Source organism: Chiloscyllium punctatum, chromosome 41 (assembly GCF_047496795.1).
Source record: "Chiloscyllium punctatum isolate Juve2018m chromosome 41, sChiPun1.3, whole genome shotgun sequence".
Taxonomy (NCBI): domain Eukaryota; kingdom Metazoa; phylum Chordata; class Chondrichthyes; order Orectolobiformes; family Hemiscylliidae; genus Chiloscyllium; species Chiloscyllium punctatum.
In genome coordinates, this window is record NC_092779.1 from 12,036,884 (window position 1) to 12,059,062 (window position 22,179).

Genomic DNA, 22,179 nt, shown 5'->3' on the forward strand with positions numbered 1-22,179 from the left:
GCCTCAATGTCCCTGATGTATTGGACTCTACTATTACTGCCGCAGTGCATTCCAAGCACCCACCACTCTCTGCTTAAAGAACCTACTGCTGACATCTCCCCTAAATATTCCTCCATACACCTTCAAATTATGCCCTCTTGTCATAGATATTTGCACCCTGGGAAAAAGTCTCTGACTATTCACCATCTATGCCTCTCATCATCTTGCACACCTCTCTCAAGTCACCTCTCATCCTTCTTCACTCCAATGAGAAAAGCCCGAGCTCCTTCAACTTTTCTTCATAAGACGTGCCCTCCAGCCCAGATTTACCTCCTGGTAAATCTCCTCTGCACCCTCTCTAAAGCTTCCACATCTTTCCTATAATGACGTGACCAGAACTGAACACAATATTCCAAGTGTGGTCTAACCAGGGCTTGAGAGAACTGGAGCATAACCTCGTAGCTCTTAAACTCAATCCCCCTGCCAATGAAAGCCAACACAACTGCCTCACAGCACCAGGAACCTGGGTTTAATTCCAGCCTCTGGTGACTGTCTGTATGGAGTTTGCACATTCTCCCAGCGTCTGCGTGGGTTTCCTCCAGGTGCTCCAGTTTCCTCCCATAATCCAAAATGTGCACGTCAGGTGAATTGGCCATTTAGGATTGCCCATAGTATTAGGTGCATTAGTCAGCAAGGAATAGGTCTGGGTGGGTTACTCTTCAGAGGGTTGGTCTGGACTTGTTGGGCCGCAGGGTCTGTTTCCACACTGTAGGGAATCTACTTAACCCTATCAACTTGAGTGGCAACGTTGAGAGATCTATGGACGTGGACCCCAAGATCCTGCTGTTCCTCCACACTGCCAAGAATCCTGCCTTGAACCCTGTATTCTGCATTCAAATTCGACCTTCCAAATTGAATCACTTTGTGTATCATGTGACTCACACAAACCCAAACAAACTTAGCCACCGTCCAATGATGAAACTTCCCTCGTGAGAAACTGTAACCAAGGCAACCACCTATGGTATACACATGTGGAATGTCAACAGTTTCCCAACGACTGGAAAGAAATCAATGCCTCCATCAGCGAAGTGGCAAACAAGATGGCCTCCATTTCTATCCTCCTCTCCTCCCGTTAAGACACTACTTAAAATACATGCTTTTGGTCACATGTACTAACACCTGATGTGGCTTAATGTCTAACTTTGTTCAATAACGCATTTGCAGAGAAATGTCTGGGCGTCTCTCTCTGTTAAAGGCACCACAACAATGCAAATTGTTGCTATCTTAATAAAAGGTGGCACTGGGTTCTCCAATATCTTTAGACCGAAATCAGTACCAACTGCTTCCTCAACCAGAGGAGATTACCATGAGCAAAACCAATCCCAGTTGTATAAGGGACAGGAGTATTGCTGAGAGGAACGCATATGTTGCCAAAGATTTTTATCTTGCAGTCATCAGGACATGATCACAAGAATACCAAATTTCAAAGGGAACAGCAGTTTATACTGGATGAGAACTGGGCGGCAGATATTGGTGAAGGCATTGCCATGGCAAATGGCTGACCCCCATGCTTTTGTTCGGTTGACAGAGGTGCAGAACATTCTGTTGAGAGAGAATAGGGCGCTGTAAATGTGTAAACATGTGGCATCCAGCACACCTTACTCATATACATCACAAACACCCTTTCAAGATCCAATCCACGTTTGAAAAAAAAACAGACTATACAACTGTAGTGCAGAGGCTTTCTTCAGTATAATTTGTTCAAATGAACGTGCACAGATTTATTGGCACAAACAGAAAGTGAATGAATGACAAGTTAACCTGCTCCAGATGAATATCGCCCAAGACACATAACGAGGCTTGTCTACCCTCCACAGCAGCATGGGATCTTGTACCTCCAGCTGAGCAAGCAGACTTGGTTAAAATATCTCACCCGAAATAATCACACATTGAGTCAACAGCACTCCCTGTGCAGTGTCAGCCTCATTTAGGAGCTGAAGGTTGGTGTTTGAAGCCAATTCTCAAGGCAAAAGGAGAGTGTTGTGAATACATCACATGAGGTAGTACTGACAGTGCAAGTTAAAAACATAAGAACCAGTAGGAATAGGCCATTCAGACCCTCAAGCCTGATCCGCCATTTTATACAATCATGGTTAATCTTATCTCAGCTTCAAGTCCACTTCCCTAACATTCTCCATAAACCTTTAACATGAAAAATGTCTCGCCCCTCCTTAAATCTACTCAATTCCACAGATTCATGTACCTTTCAAAGCAGTAATTCCTCCTGTTCTCTGTTTTAAATCTAACACCCCTTATTTAAGGCTACAACCTCTCATTCTGGATTTGCCCACATCAGGAAGCATCCTTTCCATGTCTACGTTGTCAATCCATTTAGCATCTTATATACCTCGATTAGATCTCCTCTCACCTGTTCTATATTCCAGAGAGGAAAGGCCCAAACTACTCAATCTCTCTTCAGAAGACAAACCCTTACTCATATACATCACAAACACCCTTTCAAGATCTAGTGAACCTTTTCTGAACTGCTTCCAATACAACCACACCCCTCCTCAAGTAAGGGGGACTAAAAATTGAACACAAAACTCCAGGTGTGGTTGCAGTAATGCCTTGTCGAGTTGCAGCAACACTTCCTTACTCTTATACTCTACAGTCCTCAATTTACAAACGCAATCCCATACAGGAGTGTATTGTTAAAAGACTCAACACACAAAGATCTCCTGTACTTATGAACAGTTTTGCATTTCGTTTTAACTTTTGTACAAATTGACTGAACAGACACTGTTTACAACCCAAGCCCTGTCCGTATTCCTTGAGCAATAAATGTCGGAATGCCATTTGACCTCTATATTTCCTGTCGGGTTTTCTGCAATTCATACACGAGGTCACCTCTGGGGACTGGTTTGGTGTAATCTTGGGCGAAAGCAACAAATGCGTGGGCACAGAGTAAAGACAGGATTAGGGTTGGTTTGGATCCCTCTACAAGCAACCAGTTAAACCAATCACTGCTAGAGATCACACATGGACAATGGTCACTCAGGTTGGGGACTGGAAAGCTCTGGCGTCATACAACAGAAGACACACTTCAGGGAGAAACAGGAATCTATTTTAGAAACAGCAAGATAGCACTGCCCATTCTACACCTGCACGAGCTAATCCTACAGGGTTAACATCACAGACTGCTCTGACAATCAAAAACTAAAACTACAACAATCAGAGCACCTTTGTTCTCCAATATCTACCTAGACACCAGTACGACCAGTTGTTAACTGCCCTGGTTAACAATGGCAAATCTCATGGTACACAATGGATATTATAAACCTGTGCTCAGTGACGTGCAAGGTTGCACTGTTACATACTCCTGGAAACGGGAGGGAGCTGTTCAACACAAACTGTGTCATTTAGACTTTCCGTTAATCACCAGAATACAGGCCTCAGGGAAAGTAATGCCAATTCCTACTGTAACCACCAAACCAAGTGGCTCCAAATAAAGGACAGTGAACACTCTGCCTTTCTTACACACCTCCATCGGGAGTCTGGTTAGCCAATCAGCTGACTCTCAATTCCTGCCCTTCAGGAGATCGAATCATACCGAGCACAAAGGAAAATATTTGGACCCAATTATCGCAGCCCCAGCTGCGGAGATGGTATGGTTACTGGACTAGTCATCCAAAGACCCAGTCTATGGAGGTACAGGTTCAAATCCCATCATGGCTATAGGTACTATTTCAACTTCCAAATTGATAAATATGGAATTAGGTCTCATCATACTGCCATGAATGTATAATGGATTCTTGTAAAAATGTATCTGATTCACTAACGTCTCTTAGGAGAAGGACATTTACCATCCTCACCTGGTCTAGCCTACATGATTTTAGACTAACAGTAATATTCCTGCACTCTTAATTGGCCAAGTAAGCCTCTCAATTGTACCAAAACGGCAATGGTTCAAGAAAATTGACTCATTACCACCTTGTCAAAAGCACTTGGGAACGAGCAACCAATACTGACCAAGCCAGTCACAACCTCAGAGTATAGTCATACAGCACGGAAACAGAATCTTCAGTCTGATTCATCCATGCAAACCAGATATCCTAACTTAACCCAGTCCCATTTTCCAGCATTTGGCACATATCCCTCTAAACCCTTCCTATTCACATACACATCCACATGCCTTTTAAATGCTGTAACTGTACCAGCCTCCACCACTCCTCTGGGAGCTCATTCCACATGTACCATCCTCTCTGTGTGAAAGTGTTACCCCTCAGGTCCTTTTTAAAAATCTTTCCTCTCTCTTATGCCCTCTAGTTCTGGACTCCCCCAATCCAGGGAAAAGACCTTTCCTATGCACCCTATTCATACCCCTTATGATTTTATAAACCTCTATAAGATCATCCCTCAGCCTCTGACACTCCAGGGGTAAATGCTGCAGCCTATCCAGCCTCTCTCTCTAGCTCAAACCCTCCAATCCCAGCATCATCCTTGTCAATCTTTTCTTCACCCCCTCAAGTTTAACAACATCCTTCCTTTCAAAGGGAGATCAGAATTGCACGCTGTATTCCAAAAGATGGCCCCACCAAAGTCCTGTACAGCCGCAACATGACATCCCAACTCCTTTAGTCAATGCACTGACCAATAAGGGCAAGAATGCTAAATACATTCACTATCCTGTCTAACTGTGACTCCACCTTCAAGGAATATGTACGTGCACTCCGAGGTCTCTTTGTTCAGCAACACTCCTCAGGAGTCAAACAGTGTAGCACTGGAAATGCACAGCAGGTAAGGCAGCATCCAAGGAGGAGAGTCGGCGTTTCGGGCATGAACCCTTTATCAGGAATTCCCGACGAAACGCCTATGCACGAAACGTCAGTTCTCATGCTCCTCAGATGCTACCTAACCAGCTGTGCTTTTCCAGCGCAACACTTTTTGACTCTGATCTTCAGCATCTGCTGTCCATACTTTCTCCTAGCCGATTAACACTCCCCAGGACTCTACCATTAACTGTATAAGTCCTGCCCTGATTTGTCTTACCAAAATGCAACACCTCACACTAATCTAAATTAAACTCCATCTGCCAGTCCTCAGCCCATTGGCCCATTGAATCAAGGTTCTGTTGTACTCTGAGATAATCTTCTTCACTGTCCACGGCATCACATATTTTGGTGTCATCTTCAGATTACTAACCATGCCTAAATTCTGATCTAAATGGCTTGTATAAGTAACAAACAGTGGACCCAGCCCTGATCCTTGTGGCACACCGTTGGTCACAGGCCTCCAGTCCTAAAAGCAACCCCCCCACCACCACCCTCAGAACGAAAAGCAAAACACTGTGGATGCTGGAAATCTGAAATAAAGTCAAAAGTCACATGACTTCACCTGAAAAAGGATCAGTGCTCCGAAAGCTCATGTTTTTGAATAAATTTGTTGGACTCTAACCTGACGACATGTGACTTTTGACTTTGCCCACCCCAGTCCAACACTGGGACCTCCACATCGTGGAGATCTGAAATGAGCAAAGTATTAGCAGCACTTTCCTTCCATTTTGCTTTTAGAATTGTCGTCTTGTTGGTGGATGAATACGAAAACAAAAGTTTCTTAATCCCTGCAGCTCAAGATATACAAATCCAAATGGGATAATTCTAAGGGTTTTATAAAGCTGCATGGTATGTGCATTGCTTTTTTATAACCATTGGGGAACTTCCCAGAAACAAGGTAAAAGCCAAGCACATTATGGTCACACAGAGACACCTGAACTCTTGAGACTCACGAGAATCTATTGTTCTATAGTTTCAAAGCGTAAAGACGATGGTCAGAGACAACAAAAGGCAAATGTTTTGTGAGGATCACTTTCCACTGAAAGAGGTGGGGCTTTTATTGCAAGACAGAAACTTCCCAACAACAGAACAGGAACAAAGAGAATTCTAATTGACTGCGTCTGACTAGCAGCTTTAGCTATGACACTAAGAGAAGGTGATTACAACCTAATGACTGGATTGTACCCGTAGAATCTAACATTACAAGGGATTGGAAATACATTAAAATAAATAAAATGTATTGAATGGTGCAGCAAGCTCAAAAGATCTACTCCTGCCCCAATTTCCTGTTTTTGGTTTTTTTCTACGTACAAGGCTCCAAAAAACACCAGAACAGTACACATTATCTGTCTATTTGATAGTTATACAAAGGATCCCCAAATTTCAGCTGCCAGGCAGTGGATTTTAACCTCAGGAATTCTGCCAAACTTAGCAAGCTCAACTTAGTAAACATGATTTGGAGATGCCGGTGTTGGACTGGGGTGAACTAAGTTAAAAATCACACAACACCAGGTTATAGTCCAACAGGTTTAATTGGAAGCACACTAGCTTTCGGAGTGACGCTCCTTCATCAGGTGATTGTGGAGGGCTCGATCGTAACACAGAATTTATAGCAAAAATTTACAGTGTGACGTAACTGAAATTATACATTGAAAACTTGATTGTCTGTTAAGCCTTTCATCTGTTAGAATACAGTGATAGTTTCACTTCTTTCATGTGTAAATCACAAACCCTTTTTTTAAAAGTTGCACTCTCAGGTTAGCTGTTAACAATGGTGATAGCTAGACAATATGTTGAAGGTGTTAGCTCCCTGTGTTCTCTGTCTATGACCTGATGTTTAGATTGATTCTAATCTTAAAAGTGAGATAACAGAGATGAATTTATGTAACACTCTTATCTCACTTTTTAGATTAGAATCAATCTAAACATCAGGTCATAGACAGAGAACACAGGGGGCTAACACCTTCAACATATTGTCTAGTTATCACCATTGTTAACAGCTAACCCAAGAATGCAACTTTTAAAAAAAGGGTTTGTGATTTACACATGAAAGAAGTGAAACTATCACTGTATTCTAACAGATGAAAGGCTTAACAGACAATCAATGTTTCAATGTATAATTTCAGCTACATGACACTACAAATTTTTGCTATAAATTCTGTGTTACGATCGAGCCCTCCACTACCACCTGATGAAGGAGCGACGCTCCGAAAGCTAGTGTGCTTCCAATTAAACCTGTTGGACTATAACCTGGTGTTGTGTGATTTTCAACTTAGTAAATGTATTCTTCCCATGAAGCTAGTTACTGTAAAGGGGAGGAACAAGAGTACATTTAAACAGGTACAGCTTTAATTCCAGCACAGTAACTGAACACAAAATCACCAGCCTAACCTTACATAAAGGACAGGCTAAGCTGAGTGTGGGAGCAACAAACAGTGAGCAGTGATACTTAGGGAGAGAGAGTGGCTTCTTGGCTAATGTTCTGGGGAACAGACAGAAAATGATGTGGATAGCCAGTAGATCCAGCAGCATAAGTCCGAAAGATGCAGGAGTTGATATCAGTCATTCAACTGGAGTCCATTCTGCCATTCAATTCTATCATGGCTGATCAATAATCCTCAACTCCAACTTCCTGTCTTGTCCCCACAACCTTTGATTCTTCTCTAACTGATGAAAATTTCCTGATTCACAACCTGAGAGATGAAATTCCTCCTCAGCTGTATTTTAAATTCGCAACACTTTATTCTGAGAGGATGCCGTCTGTCCCTAAACTCTCCCACATGGGGGAACACCCTTTCTGCAGCTACATCTGTAGAGAGAAACAGACACAATGGAGACGAGGAGTCAGACTGGATTCCAAATGTTACCTTGGTTTCTCTCTCTACAACTGCTGCCAGACCTGCTGAGATCCTCCAGGATTCCCTGTGTTGGTTTCAGATTTCCAGCATCTGCAATCTATTATCTTTATCGTAATGTTCTGGGGACACAAGTTGCAATCCCAAAGCAATTGGTGAAATTTGAAATCAGTAACAATCTAGAATTAAAAGCTTGTTTCATTGTGGCCATGTAACCACTAATATTGTCATAAAAATGCATTTGAATCACTCATGTGATTCAAATGAATGTTTATCACAATAGCAGGGGTGGCACGGTGGCTCAGTGGTTAGCACTGCTGCCTCACAATGCCAGAGACCTGGGTTCGATTCCCGCCTCAGACAACCGTCTGGGTGGAGTTTGCACATTCTCCCTGTGTCTGCATGGGTTTCCTTCGGGTGCTCCGGTTTCCTCCCACAGTCCAAAGACGTGCAGGTTAGGTGAATTGGCCATGCTAAATTGTGCATAGTGTGAGGCGCATTAGTCAGGGGTATATATAGGGCAAGGGAATAGGTCTCAGTGGGTTACTCTTCGGAGGCTCGGTGTGGACTTGTTGGGCTAAAGGGCCTGTTTCCATACTAGGAATCTAATCAAATCTAATCACGCTCAGGGAAGGAAATCGGCCCATCCTTACCTGGTCTGGCCTACATTGTGACTCCAGACCCTCAGCAATGTGGTTAAGTCTTAACTGATTTTTGAAGTGACCACACAAGACACTCAATTAGGGATGGGTAATAAACGCAGGACCAACCTCTTTCTCATGAACAAACAGAAAACAATTCAATTTTGCTCATAGCACGCATTGCAGTGTCACTGTGTGAATACACTGGGCCCACTGTAGCTGCACTCTCAGCTTTGACCTCAATCCTAACCTGGACAAGTTTCATTTTCAACCTGAACTAATCACAAAACAAAGGGAGGTTAAACCAGCTTCTCCAGGGAATCTCACTCTGTTCTGAGGAAGGGTCACTCGACCCCCATACTTGCTAACTCGGATTTTTCACCACAGATGCTGCCGGGCCGGCTGAGCTTTTCCACTCATTTCGGTTTTAGTTTCTGACTTCCAGCATCCGCAGTTCTTTTTAATCTCACTCGAAGGCTTGGACTCCAGATTCAGGCTGCAATGCAAAGGCAGAACAACTCCCCGCGGGTGGGAGCTGTACGGTGGTTGTATCTTTGTAATTGCATTACTCTTAAAAAGATTGTCACTAGGATGAGGAACAGGATTTGGGGAGAGGTTGGGGGATGGAGAGGTGAGAGCCGGTTTAAACAGAGCCAGAAGAAGTTAAACTATTCTGTTACATCTACCCAAAAAAACTAGCACAGCCATAATTGCCTGAATGGCCTCTATTATTCAGTTTTGAATGAACGACTTGTCATGAAACTGCTTTCAAGCTCCCACAGACAGGGACGAAGTGGTAATGAAGTGTTTTTATTTGTGACGTTCTTTGAGAGATAAATATTGACCAGCAGACCAGGGACCGAGCTCCCCCACTCTTCTTTGAAGTTGTGGTCATGGCGATTTTTACATCCGGTGGATTGAGCCGCAGTGAAAATAAATTCTTCAGCCAGGACTCACCGACACACTGACTCCAGATCCTCTGGGCCAGCCAAGGCTCTCTCAGAGTGTCCCCCACCCTAACCTGTGCATCTTCCCACTAAATCAACCTGGGACATTTGATAAAATTATTCATTCACAGGAAGTGCCCTATGCAATTGCAGAAGGTGTAACAATTACTCATTTACCTCCTCAACGTCCAAAGCCACATCCCCCCCCGCCCCGCCCCCGCCAAAACAAAACCTTCCAGAGAAATCAGAGTTAATATTTCAGGTCGAGTGACCCTTCCTCTGAACAGAGTGAGATTCCCTGGAGAAGGTTTATGTGTACGTCTTTCAATCTGATCGACTGTATCCGCTGCTCACAACACAGTCTCCTTTACGCTGGTGAGACCAAACACAGACTGGGTGACTGTTTGGTAGAACCCCTCCACTCTGTCTGCAGGACTGACCCAGACCTGCCAGTCACTTGCTGTTTCCATCAACCACGTGCTCTCAGGGAAACATTTCTATCCTGTGCCTACTGCAGCATTCCAAAGCACAACACACACTTGAGGAACGTCATCTCATTTTCACTTAAGAACCTTACAGCTTCTAGCACTGAATTGCACAACTTCACAGTCTGACCAAATAACATTTGTTGACCATTACTTACATTCTTCTTTCCCTCTTCTACCACCCCCTGCCAAAAAGGTTCATCTTGTTCACTTTGCTTTCAGCTGAGAGAAACCATTCCAGTGCATTTGTATCCACTTTGTATCTCTATTTCTCTCTCAGTAACCAGCAACCCCTTTGTCTTTTGCACGATGTTCCCTTCACTCCCTCTGTCAAAAGCATAAACTACACTATTTCCTAACACCTTTCAGTTCTGAAGAGGAGTCACTGGACTTTGAAACATTGTTTTTCTCTCTCTGCAGTTGCTGCCAGACCTGCTGAATTTCCCCAAGCATTTTCTGTTTTTATTGCAGATTTTAAGGGGAAAGATATAAAAGGGACCTTAGCAGCAACTTTTTCACACAGAGGATGGTGCATGTGTGGAATGAGCTGCCAGAGGATGTGGTAGAGATGTACGGCACGGAAACTGACCCTTCGGTCCAACCTGTCTATGCGGACCAGATATCCCAACCCAATCTAGTCCCACCTGCCAGCACATGGCCCATACCTGCCAGCACCCGGCCCATATCCCTCCAAACCCTTCCTATTCATATACCCATCCAAATGCCTCTTAAATGTTGCAATTGTACCAGCTTCCACAACATCCTCTGGCAGCTCATTCCATATACGTACCACCGTCTGCGTGAAAAAGTTGCCCCTTAGGTCTCTTTTATATCTTTTCACTCTCACCCTAAACCTATGCCCTCTAGTTCTGGACTCCCCGACTCCAGGGAAAAGACTTTGTCTATTTATCCTATCCATGCCCCTCATAATTTTGTAAACCTTTATAAGGTCACCCCTCAGCCTCCTATGCTGCAGGGAAAACAGCCCCAGCCTGTTCAGCCTCTCCCTATAGCTCAAATCCTCCAACCTTGGCAACATCCTTGAAAGGGTTCAGAAAAGATTTACAAGTTTTACAACATCTTTCCGATAGGAAGGAGACCAGAACTACATGCAATATTCCAACAGTGGCCTAACCAATATCCTGTACAGCTGCAACATGGCCTCCCAACTCCTGTACTCAATATTCTGACCAATAAAGGAAAGCATACCAAAAGCCTTCTTCACTATCCTATCTACCTGCGACTCCACTTTCAAGGAGCTATGAACCTGCCTTGTTCAGCAACACTCCCTAGGACGTTACCATTATGTGCATAGGTCCTGCTAAGATTTGCTTTCCCAAAATGCAGCACCTCGCATTTATCCGAATTAAACTCCATCTGCCACTTCTCAGCCCATTGGCCCATCTGGTCAAGATCCTGTTGTAATCTGACGTAACCCTCTTTGCTGTCCACTACACCTCCAATTTTGGTGTCATCGGCAAACTTACTAACTATACCTCTAATGCTCGCATCTAGATCATTTATGTAAATGACAAAAAGTAGAGGGCCCAGCACCAATCCTTGTGGCACTCCACTGATCACAGGCCTCCAGTCTGAAAAACAACCCTCCACCACCACCCTCTGTCTTCTACCTTTGAGCCAGTTCTGTATTCAAATGGCTAGTTCTCCCTGTAACGCCTTACTGAAATCCATATAGATCACATCTACCATTCTGCCCTCATCAATCCTCTGAGTTTTTTTTGAAGAAGTAACAATCAAGTTCGTGAGACATGATTTCCCACACACAAAGCCATGTTGACTATCCCTAATCAGTCCTTGTCTTTCCAAATACATGTACATCCTGTCCCTCAGGATTCCCTCCAACAACTTGCCCACCACCGAGGTCAGGCTCACTGGTCTATAGTTCCCTGGCTTGTCCTTCCCACCTTTCTTCAACAGTGGCACCACATTAGCCAACCTCCAGTCTTTCGGCATCTCACCTGTGACTATCTATGATACAAATATCTCAGCAAAGGGCCCAACAATCACTTCTCTAGCTTCCCACAGAGTTCTGGTACACCTGATCAGGTCCTGGGGATTTATCCACCTTTACGCATTTTAAGACATCCAGCTCTTTCTCCTCTGTAATTTGGACATTTTGCAAGATGTCACCATCTATTTCCCTACAGTCTATATCTTCCATATCCTTTCCCACAGTAAACACTGATGCAAAATACTCGTGTTGGAGGCTGGTACGTTACGACATTTAAAAGACATCTGGAGGGATATATGAACAGGAGGGTTGAGAGGGATATGGGCCAAGTGCTGGCAAATGGAACTAAATTAGATTGGGATATCTGATTGGCATGGGCAAGTTGGACTGAAGGGTGTGTTTCCATGCTGTACATCTCTGACTCTATTGCCAGAATCCACAGTGTGTTGCCTTTATTTTGGGCTTGACCAGCATCTATTGCTTGTGAGGTCTTATCCAGAACTCCTACAGTGTGGCCCTCCCTCAGTAATGCACTGGAATGTTTGTGCTCAAGTCCCTCTATGTATGTTTCGCATGCACCATTAATACATTTCTGGGATCAGTTATCTGGCTAGTCTCATATGTAATCCTTGCAACTATTCATGTGGAATGATCACATCTCTCTAACATGCAAGTGATGAGATCAGCAAACTGCGATCGCAACTTGCTGGGATACAACACCAGACTCCACTAATCTGGTGAGGAAACTAAAGCAGAAATTGCTGGAAAAAACTCTGCAGGTCCAATTGTCAATTCTGAAGATGGGTCACTGGACGTGAAACATTAATTCTGCCTTCTCTCTCCAAAGAGACCTGCTGAGCTTTCCCAGCAATTTCTGCTTTTGTTTCAGGTTTCCAGCATCTGCAGTTCTTCGGGGGGTTTTTTTTTTGCTTCTCATGATGACGTTTTGTTTCGACTTTAGCAACACTCAAATTACCGGCCACCTTCCGAGTCCACTCCCTCCACCACGGAGGCACAGAAGCCGGTGTTTGTGTGTGCACCGCTTACAAGATGAACTGCAGTCAGTTTCCAAGGAGCCCCTCAAACACTTTTCAAACCAGTAAACTCGACCAACTAGACAAGATATGGAGATGCCAGAGCCAGGCTGGGGTGGAAAAACCTGGTGTCGTTTGAGGTTTGACTTTAGAAAAAAAGTCAGCAGACGCGTGGGAATGGAGATTCCTCTCAAAGTACGCACCATTCTGATTGTTGCCAGCTCAAAATCCTACAACTCCCTTCCTACTTGCAGAGCAGGTGACCCTGCACCTCATAGTGGTGACTAAGCTCAGTTGGCTGGATGGCTGGTCGGCAGGCGATGCACGGTGACATTGACAGCCCAGGTTCAATCCCCACACCCGCCTAGGTTACCACAAAGATCCTTCCTTCCCGATTCCACCCTCCTCACCCCTGGGATGGAGGGGGGGGGGGGGGGGGGGGCACAGTGACTCTCAGGGTAAAACACCACCGGTCACCTCTCTAACGAGAGCGTAGCCCTCTGGGACGATGGTGACTTACTGGTACACCCTGAGGATTGCAGTGATTCACAAAATTAGCCTGTTGCCACCTGTTCCAAAGCAATTAGGGATGGGCAATAAATGCTGAGAGAGAGGAGGAAAACAAAGTGGATCAGGTTAAGGGGCAAACTAATCAAGGTCTTCAGAATATTAACAGGGAAAGACAGGGTAGAGGAGAGAAACATTGAATCCCTTCAATGTGGCAATAGGCCCTTTGGCCCAACAATCCACACTGACCCTCTGAAGAGTATTCTACCCAAACCCTATTTCCCTCCCCTATTATTCTACATTTACCCCCGACTAATGCACCCAGCCTACACATCTCTGAACACACTCAGCAATTTAGCATGGTCAATCCACCCTAACCTGCACATCTTTGGATTGTGGGACGAAACCGGAGCACCCGAAGGAAACCCACACAGACACAGGGAGAATGGGCAAACACCGCACAGACAGTTGCCCGAGGGTGGAATCGAACTCGGGCTCTGGTGCAGCCATAAGTAGATAATGAAAAATTATTTCCACCGACTGAAGATTCTTGAACTGAGGGCACAGTCGAAGAATTAGGGCCAGACCGTTCAGGAGAGATGTTTGAAAGCAACTAAACACTCAAGGAGTAGTGGAGGTTTGGAATTCTCTTCCTCAAACACCAGTCAATGCTAATTCAATTGTTAGATTTAAATCTGAATCAACAAAATTTTATTAAGCAAGGGCAACAAGGGACACAGACCCAAGCAGGTATATACGGAGTTAGGCCATGAATCAGCTTCGATCTTATTAAATGGTGGAGCAGGCTCAAGGCCTGAATGGCCATCTCCTGTTCCTATGCTCTGAGATGGAGAGGGTCAAAGGGTGCCACTGAGAGTCGCAGAGCACAGAACAGACCTTTCAACCCAACTTGCCCGTGCTGACAGGGTTTCCCAAACTGAACGCGTCCCACTTCACTGCATTTGACCCACATCCTTCTGAACCTTTCCTATCCACGCACATCTCCGAATGTGACGGGTTTTTGGTGGCTCAGAGGCAAACCCTCACGGTGGACACACGCTGAGGAACTCATTCCCACCCACTCCCTCCAAGGACATGATCTGGAATGAGTAGAAGGACCAATTCCCTGTAGTTAACAGAAATACACCTCCCCCAGAAATTGGATAAAGGAACTTACCAAAATACTCCGCCTTAGGGTTCGCATCCATCTCCTGCTCTAGACGTTGGGTGAGAGCTTCCACTTTGAGTTCAGCCCTAGATGGTCCAGTGGACGGCTGCACATGGAGGGTCTGACAGGGCAGGCGGACCCTGGGGTTAGATTCCTGGCGGGACTCGGGCAGTCCAGGCGCTGGCTGACAGTCCGGATCCTGCGGGAACAGGGAGAGCTGGCTCTGGCCTGGGCTGGCCTGGTGTCTGCCCCCTCGGCCACCGTCAGCTCCCCTCGGGTCAGCATCCCCTTCAGGCTGAGTGGGCGCACGGGACTCCAGCAGACATTGCGGGGGCTCCTCCTGCTCCTGGGATCGGTCCGGGGCAGCGGGGCTGGGCTGGAACAGGCTGGACCTGGGACTGGGGGCAAGTTTGAGGCTACCCAGGTGGGTCTGATCTGGGATCCCCTTGGAGGGGCTGTAAGGGACTGGATCACTGGAGATCAGACTGGATCTGGGGCTGGGGGAAGATTTGAGATTACCCAGGTGGGTCTGATCTGGGATCCCCTTGGTGGGGCTATAGGGGATTGGATCACTGGAGATCACACTGGATCTGGGACTGGATTTGAGGCTACCCATGTGGATCTGATCTGGGATTCCCTTGGAGGGGCTATAAGGGACTGGATCACTGGAGATCACACTGGATCTGGGACTGGATTTGAGGCTACCCATGTGGATCTGATCTGGGATCCCCTTGGAGGGGCTATAAGGGACTGGATCACTGGTGATTACACTGGATCTGGGACTGGAGACAGATTTGATGTTACCCAAGTGGGTCTGATCTGGGACCCCCTTGGTGGGGCTATAAGGAACTGGATCACTGGTGATCACACTGGATCTGGGACTGGAGACCCCCGACCTGGTCTCCTGGTTCCAACTGGACCGGGGGCTAGACTGGGGGTAGTCGGGCCGAGTGGACGCCGTGTGCCTGGTGCCCGGGTCCTCCCCCTCAGAGCCGCTCCTCAGGCCGGGGTCCTGAGGGTAGCGAGTGAGCCGGTGAGGTTCGGGAGGAGCCGAGCCCGCAGCTCCGGAGACCGGGGGCTTGGCCGCTCCATCACCGCTAAAGCGCTTCTGGAGGCGGGCGGCTCGCTCGGACTCACCGGGGGGCTGCAGGCTGGGGAAAACGCCGTTCATCCTGCCGGGAGGAGCGGCCAGCCCCATCCTGGCCATCTCCTGCTGTCTCTGCTGATGGATCTTGTTCATCTTGAAGGTAAACACACGCCGGGTCTCCTCAAACTCGGGTTTGCAAGTTTCCCTGTTCACTCGGAACAGCCCGTCCTTGGAAGCTTCATACATGTTCAAATCTTCGATGAATTTACTGGCCTCCAGCCCCAAATCCTCATATTTATCCATGTCGACTACTCCCCCCCCCCAAAAAACAAAATCTTGACTGTAGCAAACCAGGCTGGAAGGAAACAAAAACTAAAACTAACTCCAAATGAAAGAAGCAGCAGTGTGAGAACTCCAGTGGGAGAGGTGGAGGATTTTATTCTGACTCTAACACCCAGTCAGAAGAGTGTACTCCAACTTGGAGTCCTGCTGTGCTAATTGTGGCCTGGGGACTCGGTAACTGCAGCCTCTTTATCCCCCTGCTGCCCAGAATGAGCGAGAGAGAGAGAGAGAGACTGTCTATCTTTCCACTCACACTCAGTCCTTCCCCCCACAACCATGCGCCCTTTTGCACAAGTTTCCCAACTTTTAAAAAAACTTTCCAGAAAGTTTGCAGAAAAGTTTCCCCTCCCTCTCTCGAGTGGGATAAGCCATCTCCTCTCGCCCTGGAGGGTGGGCATTCACGGTAGAAAGCTGAAGGACTACACCCTGGGAGCTGAGGGAGGGGGGAGGAAGGGGGAGGGAAGAATGCAGTGGATGGTTACAGAGGCGGCGAGAGGTCTCATTGGGAATCAGCGGCGATCAATGCGCGGCCTGGGGCTGGACTCTTAAAGGGGCCACCACACGTTCCCACGGCCCCCTGCTTCTTTGAACTTGGTCTGGCACAACCGTCGCTCGCACCCTCAACCCACCCACCCACCCATACCTGGGGGGGGGGGGGGGGTGGTGTGACGCGAACAAACCCGCGTGCTGATTTCATTAGCACTTATCTTTCTTATTTCCAATTTCCTTCTGGCTTCAGCTCAGTATGTCAATATGTAAACCGGGTTTCAATTCTCGAAAACACAAAACTGTCAAGTGACTAGCCAGATGCTGTGCATAAAAATAGAGACGAGCGTGGTCCCCACGGCCACCCAGTATCTGAGTTCCCGGGGAATTGGTAAATGAATTAAACAAAATTTTTAAAAAGGAGGGATTGTGGAGGAGAGTACCCCTTGACATTCAACTGTTCAACCTCCTTCCCGCTGCACCCCACCCCCAAATTTACATTTTGGTAACTGCGTACACATCCCAAGTGAGGTGTAACATGCAGTGCGCATTCTTAAAATTACGACAAAAAAAGATTTGCATTCATATAGCGCCTTGTCATTTATATAAATGATTTGGATGTGGATATTGGAGATGTTGTTACTAAGTTGGCAGATAACGCCAAAATTGGGGGTGTAGTGGACAGCAAAGAAGGTTATCTCAGAGTGCAAAGGGATCTTGATCGGATGGGCCAGTGGGCCAAGGAGCAGCAGATAATTTAGACAAATGTGAGATGCTGCATTTTGGAAAGGCAAATCAGGGCAGGATTTAATGGTAAAGTCCTGGGGAGTGTTGCTGAACAAAGAGACCTTGGAATGCAGTTCATAGTTTCTTGAAAGTGGAGTCACTGGTAGACAGAGTAGTGAAGAAGGCTTTTGGTATGCATGCCTTAATTGGTCAGTGCATTGAGTCTCGGAGTTGTACGATCATGTTGCAGCTATACAGGGCATTAATTAGACCACTTTTTGAATAATGTGTTCAGTTCTGGTCTCCCTCCTATCAGAAAGATGTTGTGAAACTTGAAAGGGTTCAGAAAAGGTTTACAAGGATGTTGCCAGGGTTGGAGCCAAAGGGAGAGGCTGAATAGGCTGGGGCTGTTTTCCCTGGAGTGCCTGAGGGTGAGGAGTGACCTTATAGAAGTTTTAAAATCATGAGGGGCATGGATTTGGTGAATAGCCAAGGTCTTTTCCCTGAGGTAGGGGAGCCCAAAACTAGAGGGCATAGGTTTAGGGTGAAAGGGACCTAAGGGCAACTTCTTCACACAGAGTGTGGTACGTGTATGGAATGAGCTGCCAGAGGAAGTGATGGAGGCTGGTACAATTACAACATTTAAAGAGCACCTGGATAGGAAGAGTTTAGAGGGATATGGTTCAAATACGAGCAAAGGAACTAGATTAATTTAGGAAATCTGGATGTGTTGAACTGAAGGTTCTGTTTCGGTGCTGTACAGCTCTTTAACTCTCACTCCAACCCACAGATTATCCCAAAAAGGTTTAACACCAGTGAAGTACTTTTATGTGGGAGTCACTGCTGTAATGGACAAAAGACATGTCGTTAACCACTTGATTAGCATCATCTACTACCTTCACCATCCACACCCTATATACAGTGTATACCATCCACTGCAGAATCTCATCAAGCCTTTTCTGACAGCACCTTCCAAACCCACAACCTCAACCACCTAGAAGGATAAAGGGATAGATATACCACCACCTGCGGTCCCCCTCTGGGCCACACACCAACTTGACTTGGAATTATGATTAGATTACATTACAGTGTGGAAACAGGCCTTTGGCCCAACAAGTCCACACCGCCCCGCCGAAGCGCAACCCACCCATACCCCTACATTTACCCCTTACCTAACACTACGGGCAATTTAGCATGGCCAATTCACCTGATCTGCACATTTTTGGACTGTGGGAAGAAACCGGAGCACCCGGAGGAAACCCACGCAGACACGGGGAGAATGTGCAAACTCCACACAGTCTGTCGCCTGAGGCGGGAATTGAACCCGGGTCTCAGGCGCTGTGAGGCAGCAGTGCTAACCACTGAGTCACCGTGCCGCCCATTCCTCTTCCTCTTCCACCACTGTTAAGTTCTGAAACTTCCTTCCTCACAGCACTTCAGATGGCCCTACACCCCAAGGATTACAGAGATTCGAGAAGGCAGCTCACCACCATCAGGGCAATTAGGGACAGGCAATAAATGTTGGTGTGGTATAAACAATGACTGCAGATGCTGGAAAGCAAATACTGGATTAGTGGTGCTGGAAGAGCACAGCAGTTCAGGCAGCATCCAACGAGCAGTGAAATCGACGTTTCGGGCAAAAGCCCTTCATCAGGAATAAAGAGCCCGAAACGTCGATTTCGCTGCTCGTTGGATGCTGCCTGAACTGCTGTGCTCTTCCAGCACCACTAATCCAATAAATGTTGGTGTAACCACTGATGCCTACATCCCAGGAAGAAAGAGCCAAAAAAAGTATATTTGTGCACAGCAAGCTCCCACAAACAACACCCATGCTCAGAGACTTACAATGAGAAACCACCTTTCATGAGCATTGAATATCTCAAAGCTCAGTGAGGACCTTTTGCAATGTAGTCACTGTTGCAATTAGAGGAAACAGCTAACATATATACAGGAAGCTTTCACAGTGATAGGATAAGGGCCACCTTTCATCTGGCTGAGTGTCACATTTTATTTTGTAACACTCCTATTTTAGTCCATTAAAGGTGGTGTCCAAATGAAGGGTATTGTTGTGGTTTGTTCACTGAGAGATAAACAGTAGCCACAAGCCTGTAGGGAGGTGGTGACATAATGTGAAATACTCCTGGAATTGTAATCCAGAGACTGAGGCTAATATTCCAGGGAGCTGGTGGAATTATGGAATTTAAAGGCAGCCTCAATGATAGCAATCATGAAATTCTAATTGACGTTTCTCAAAATCCCATCTGGTTTATTAATGTCCTTAATGTAGGAAATCTGCTGTCCTTACTTGGTCTGGCCTATCAGTAACACCAGACCCACAGCAGTGTGGTTCACTTTTAACTGCCCTTTGAAGCCACTCAGTTCAAGGGCAACTTGTGATCATACAGTAATGTCACCATCCAATGCTCTTCTTCAGAACAATCCCATGTAATCTCTTACATCCACCTGAAAAGGGCAAAAGGAGTCTCGGTACAACATATCAGCAAATAGGTGCTTCAGGCAGTGCAGCCCTCCATCCGTGCTGCACTGGACAGTCAGTGCTTCATTTGCGCTTAAGTCCATGGGGTTCACCTCTAGTCCACAATCTTCTGCCACGTAAGAGTCACCCTCCTCACTGAGCCACAACTTACACTGTGGCAAAACTTTGATGGAATGTCTATTTTACATACCCCCCTTAATTAGCTGGCATTCAGGTAGCCTCAAATGGTCATCCTTGTGAATTTGGACAGGATTGCCAATGTATTGCTATGAATAATGCTTAAAGGGATTCTATGTGATGCCTTGCTCTGAAACAAACTCTGCTTCTAAATCCCCATTTTTCCAAAAAATTTGAGTGACTGCTTCCCAACTCTGCCCATTCCAGCTGGTTTTGAAATGGACTGTCAGTATAGAGAGTAACTGGGCCTGGTTGGAGAAGGTTAGGTTCGCTGTGTCAAAAACTTGAAGACATCGGCTTTCGCTTCTTCGGTTTTGGAAAGTTTAACCTTACACGTTGGAACTGAAGAAGTAACCAGAAGAAAAGTTAATGATCTGAAGCCTGAAACAAAGGGTACCTGGCACAATTTACCGCTTCCCTCCCGCATAGTTCATTCAAACCTCGGGATCCCCCTCCAGAGGTCTATCTACTCACAATTTATCCCTCTGCCATGAAGCCAGAACAAACAAGTTAGGACAGAAATGAAGAGAAATACCATCACCCAGGCAGTCGTGAGTCTCTGCCACAGGAAACCGTCGAGGCCAAAACACTGAAGACTTTCAAGAAAGTTTTGATAATTCTTAAGACTAAAAGGATTAAAGGGTATGGGGAGAAAGGGGGAACAGTGCATTTTGTTGGATAATCAGCCATGATCACATTGAAAATGCTGGAGCAGGCACGAAGGGCCAAATGGCCTACTCCTGATCCTAAATTGTATGTTTCTAAAACCTCAGCACCTATCCTCCAATCCTCTGAAACCCTCTCATTCTGCCAAAGTCCTGCAGTTGTGCAGCTAAACCCCACCAGTACAATAAATGCAAGATGACCCCTTTTTCTATAATTCACTCACGGGGATTGCTGTTTAGGCCAGACTGAAATGCTGATCCCTAATTGCCCCTGAGCAGGTAGGGGTGAGCAGCCAAAAACCTGCTCAAACAACTCAGCAGACAATAAAGAGTTTGACTTTAGCAGTAACAACATGATACTATATTCTCTTTGATGCAATAGTCAATCCTAGGTGGATAAGTATTTTGTCTTTTGACCCTGTCTATAAAATTGATAAAGAATACATATTAAAAGATAGGTGAATGAGTATATACTGATTGAAAACCAATAATTAAATGAGGCAAGATGGAGGTAGACTGGTAATGCTACTAGATGAGTAAGCAAAGAGGCTTCTGCTAATCCTCTGCAGATAAGGTTCAAATCCCACCCTGGCAGATAGACAGTGGACAATCAAGTTAATACACCTGGAATTGAAAGTTAGCCTCAGTGATAGTAACTGATGAACCTACGGTTGATTTTTGTTTAACTACTAAAAGTATTTAGTTTCCCAGTGTCCTTTAGAGAAGGAAATCTATTATCCTTACCCAATCTGGCCTACATATGACTCCAGATAACCCACAGCAATAGGGTTGACACTTAACTACCCTCTAAAATGGCCTGGCAAACCACTCAGTCTGAGGAGAGTTAGGGTTAGCAATGAATGCAGACATTTCCAGTGATCGGTGATTTGGATCGGTACCTGGGACTACGATGTTGTGGCCATCACGGAAACATGGATAGATGAGGGACAGGAATGGCTGTTGGAGGTTCCTGGTTACAGATGTTTCAGTAAGATTAGGGAGGGTGGTAAAAAAGGAGGGGGGGTGGCATTGCTAATTAGAAATGGTATAACGGCTGCAGAAAGGAAGTTTGAGGGGGATCTGCCTCTGGAGGTAGTATGGGCTGAAGTCAGAAATAGGAAAGGTGCAGTCACCTTGTTGGGTGTTTATTATAGGCCCCCCAATAGCAGCAGAGATGTGGAGAAACAGATTGGGAAACAGATTTTGGAAAGGTGCAGAAGCCACAGGGTCGTAGTCATGGGCGACTTCAACTTCCCAAATATAGATTGGAAGCTCTTTAGATCAAGTAGATTGGATGGGGCGGTGTTTGTGCAGTGTCTCCAGGAAGCTTTTCTAACGCAGTATGTAGATTGTCCAACCAGAGGGGAGGCCATATTGGATTTGGTACTCGGTAATGAACCGGGACAAGTGGTGGGCTTGTTAGTGGGTGAACATTTTGGTGATGGCGACCACAATTCTGTGACTTTCACCTTGGTTATGGAGAGAGATAGGTGCGCACAACAAGGAAGTTTTTACAATTGGGGGAAGGGAAATTACGATGCTGTAAGACAGGATTTGAGGAGCATACATTGGGAGCATAGGCTGTCAGGGAAGGATGTGGTGGAAATGTGGGACTTTTTCAAGGAGCAGATACGACGTGTCCTTGATATGTATGTACCTATCAGGCAGGAAAGAAATGGTCGTGTGAGGGAGCCTTGGTTGACGAGGGAGGTTGAATGTCTAGTAAAGAGGAAGAAGGAGGCTTACATAAGGTTGAGGAAACAAGGTTCAGACAGAGCA

General features: G+C 45.9%; 1 protein-coding gene across 2 annotated transcripts in view; it reads right to left on the reverse strand.

Annotated features, from left to right (window-relative positions):
- LOC140464848 (LIM domain-containing protein 1-like) overlaps positions 1-16,304 on the reverse strand; it is a 54,110-nt gene extending 37,806 nt beyond the window's left edge. Inside the window, exon 1 of one of the 2 annotated variants that reach the window (XM_072560373.1) lies at positions 14,430-16,304. In XM_072560373.1, the coding sequence (XP_072416474.1) occupies positions 14,430-15,810 (1,381 nt within the window). In that variant the 5' untranslated portion in view covers positions 15,811-16,304. The remainder of the gene's footprint in view (positions 1-14,429) is intronic. The other variant, XM_072560372.1, reaches the window with a different exon arrangement.
- Between the last annotated feature and the right edge of the window lie 5,875 nt (positions 16,305-22,179).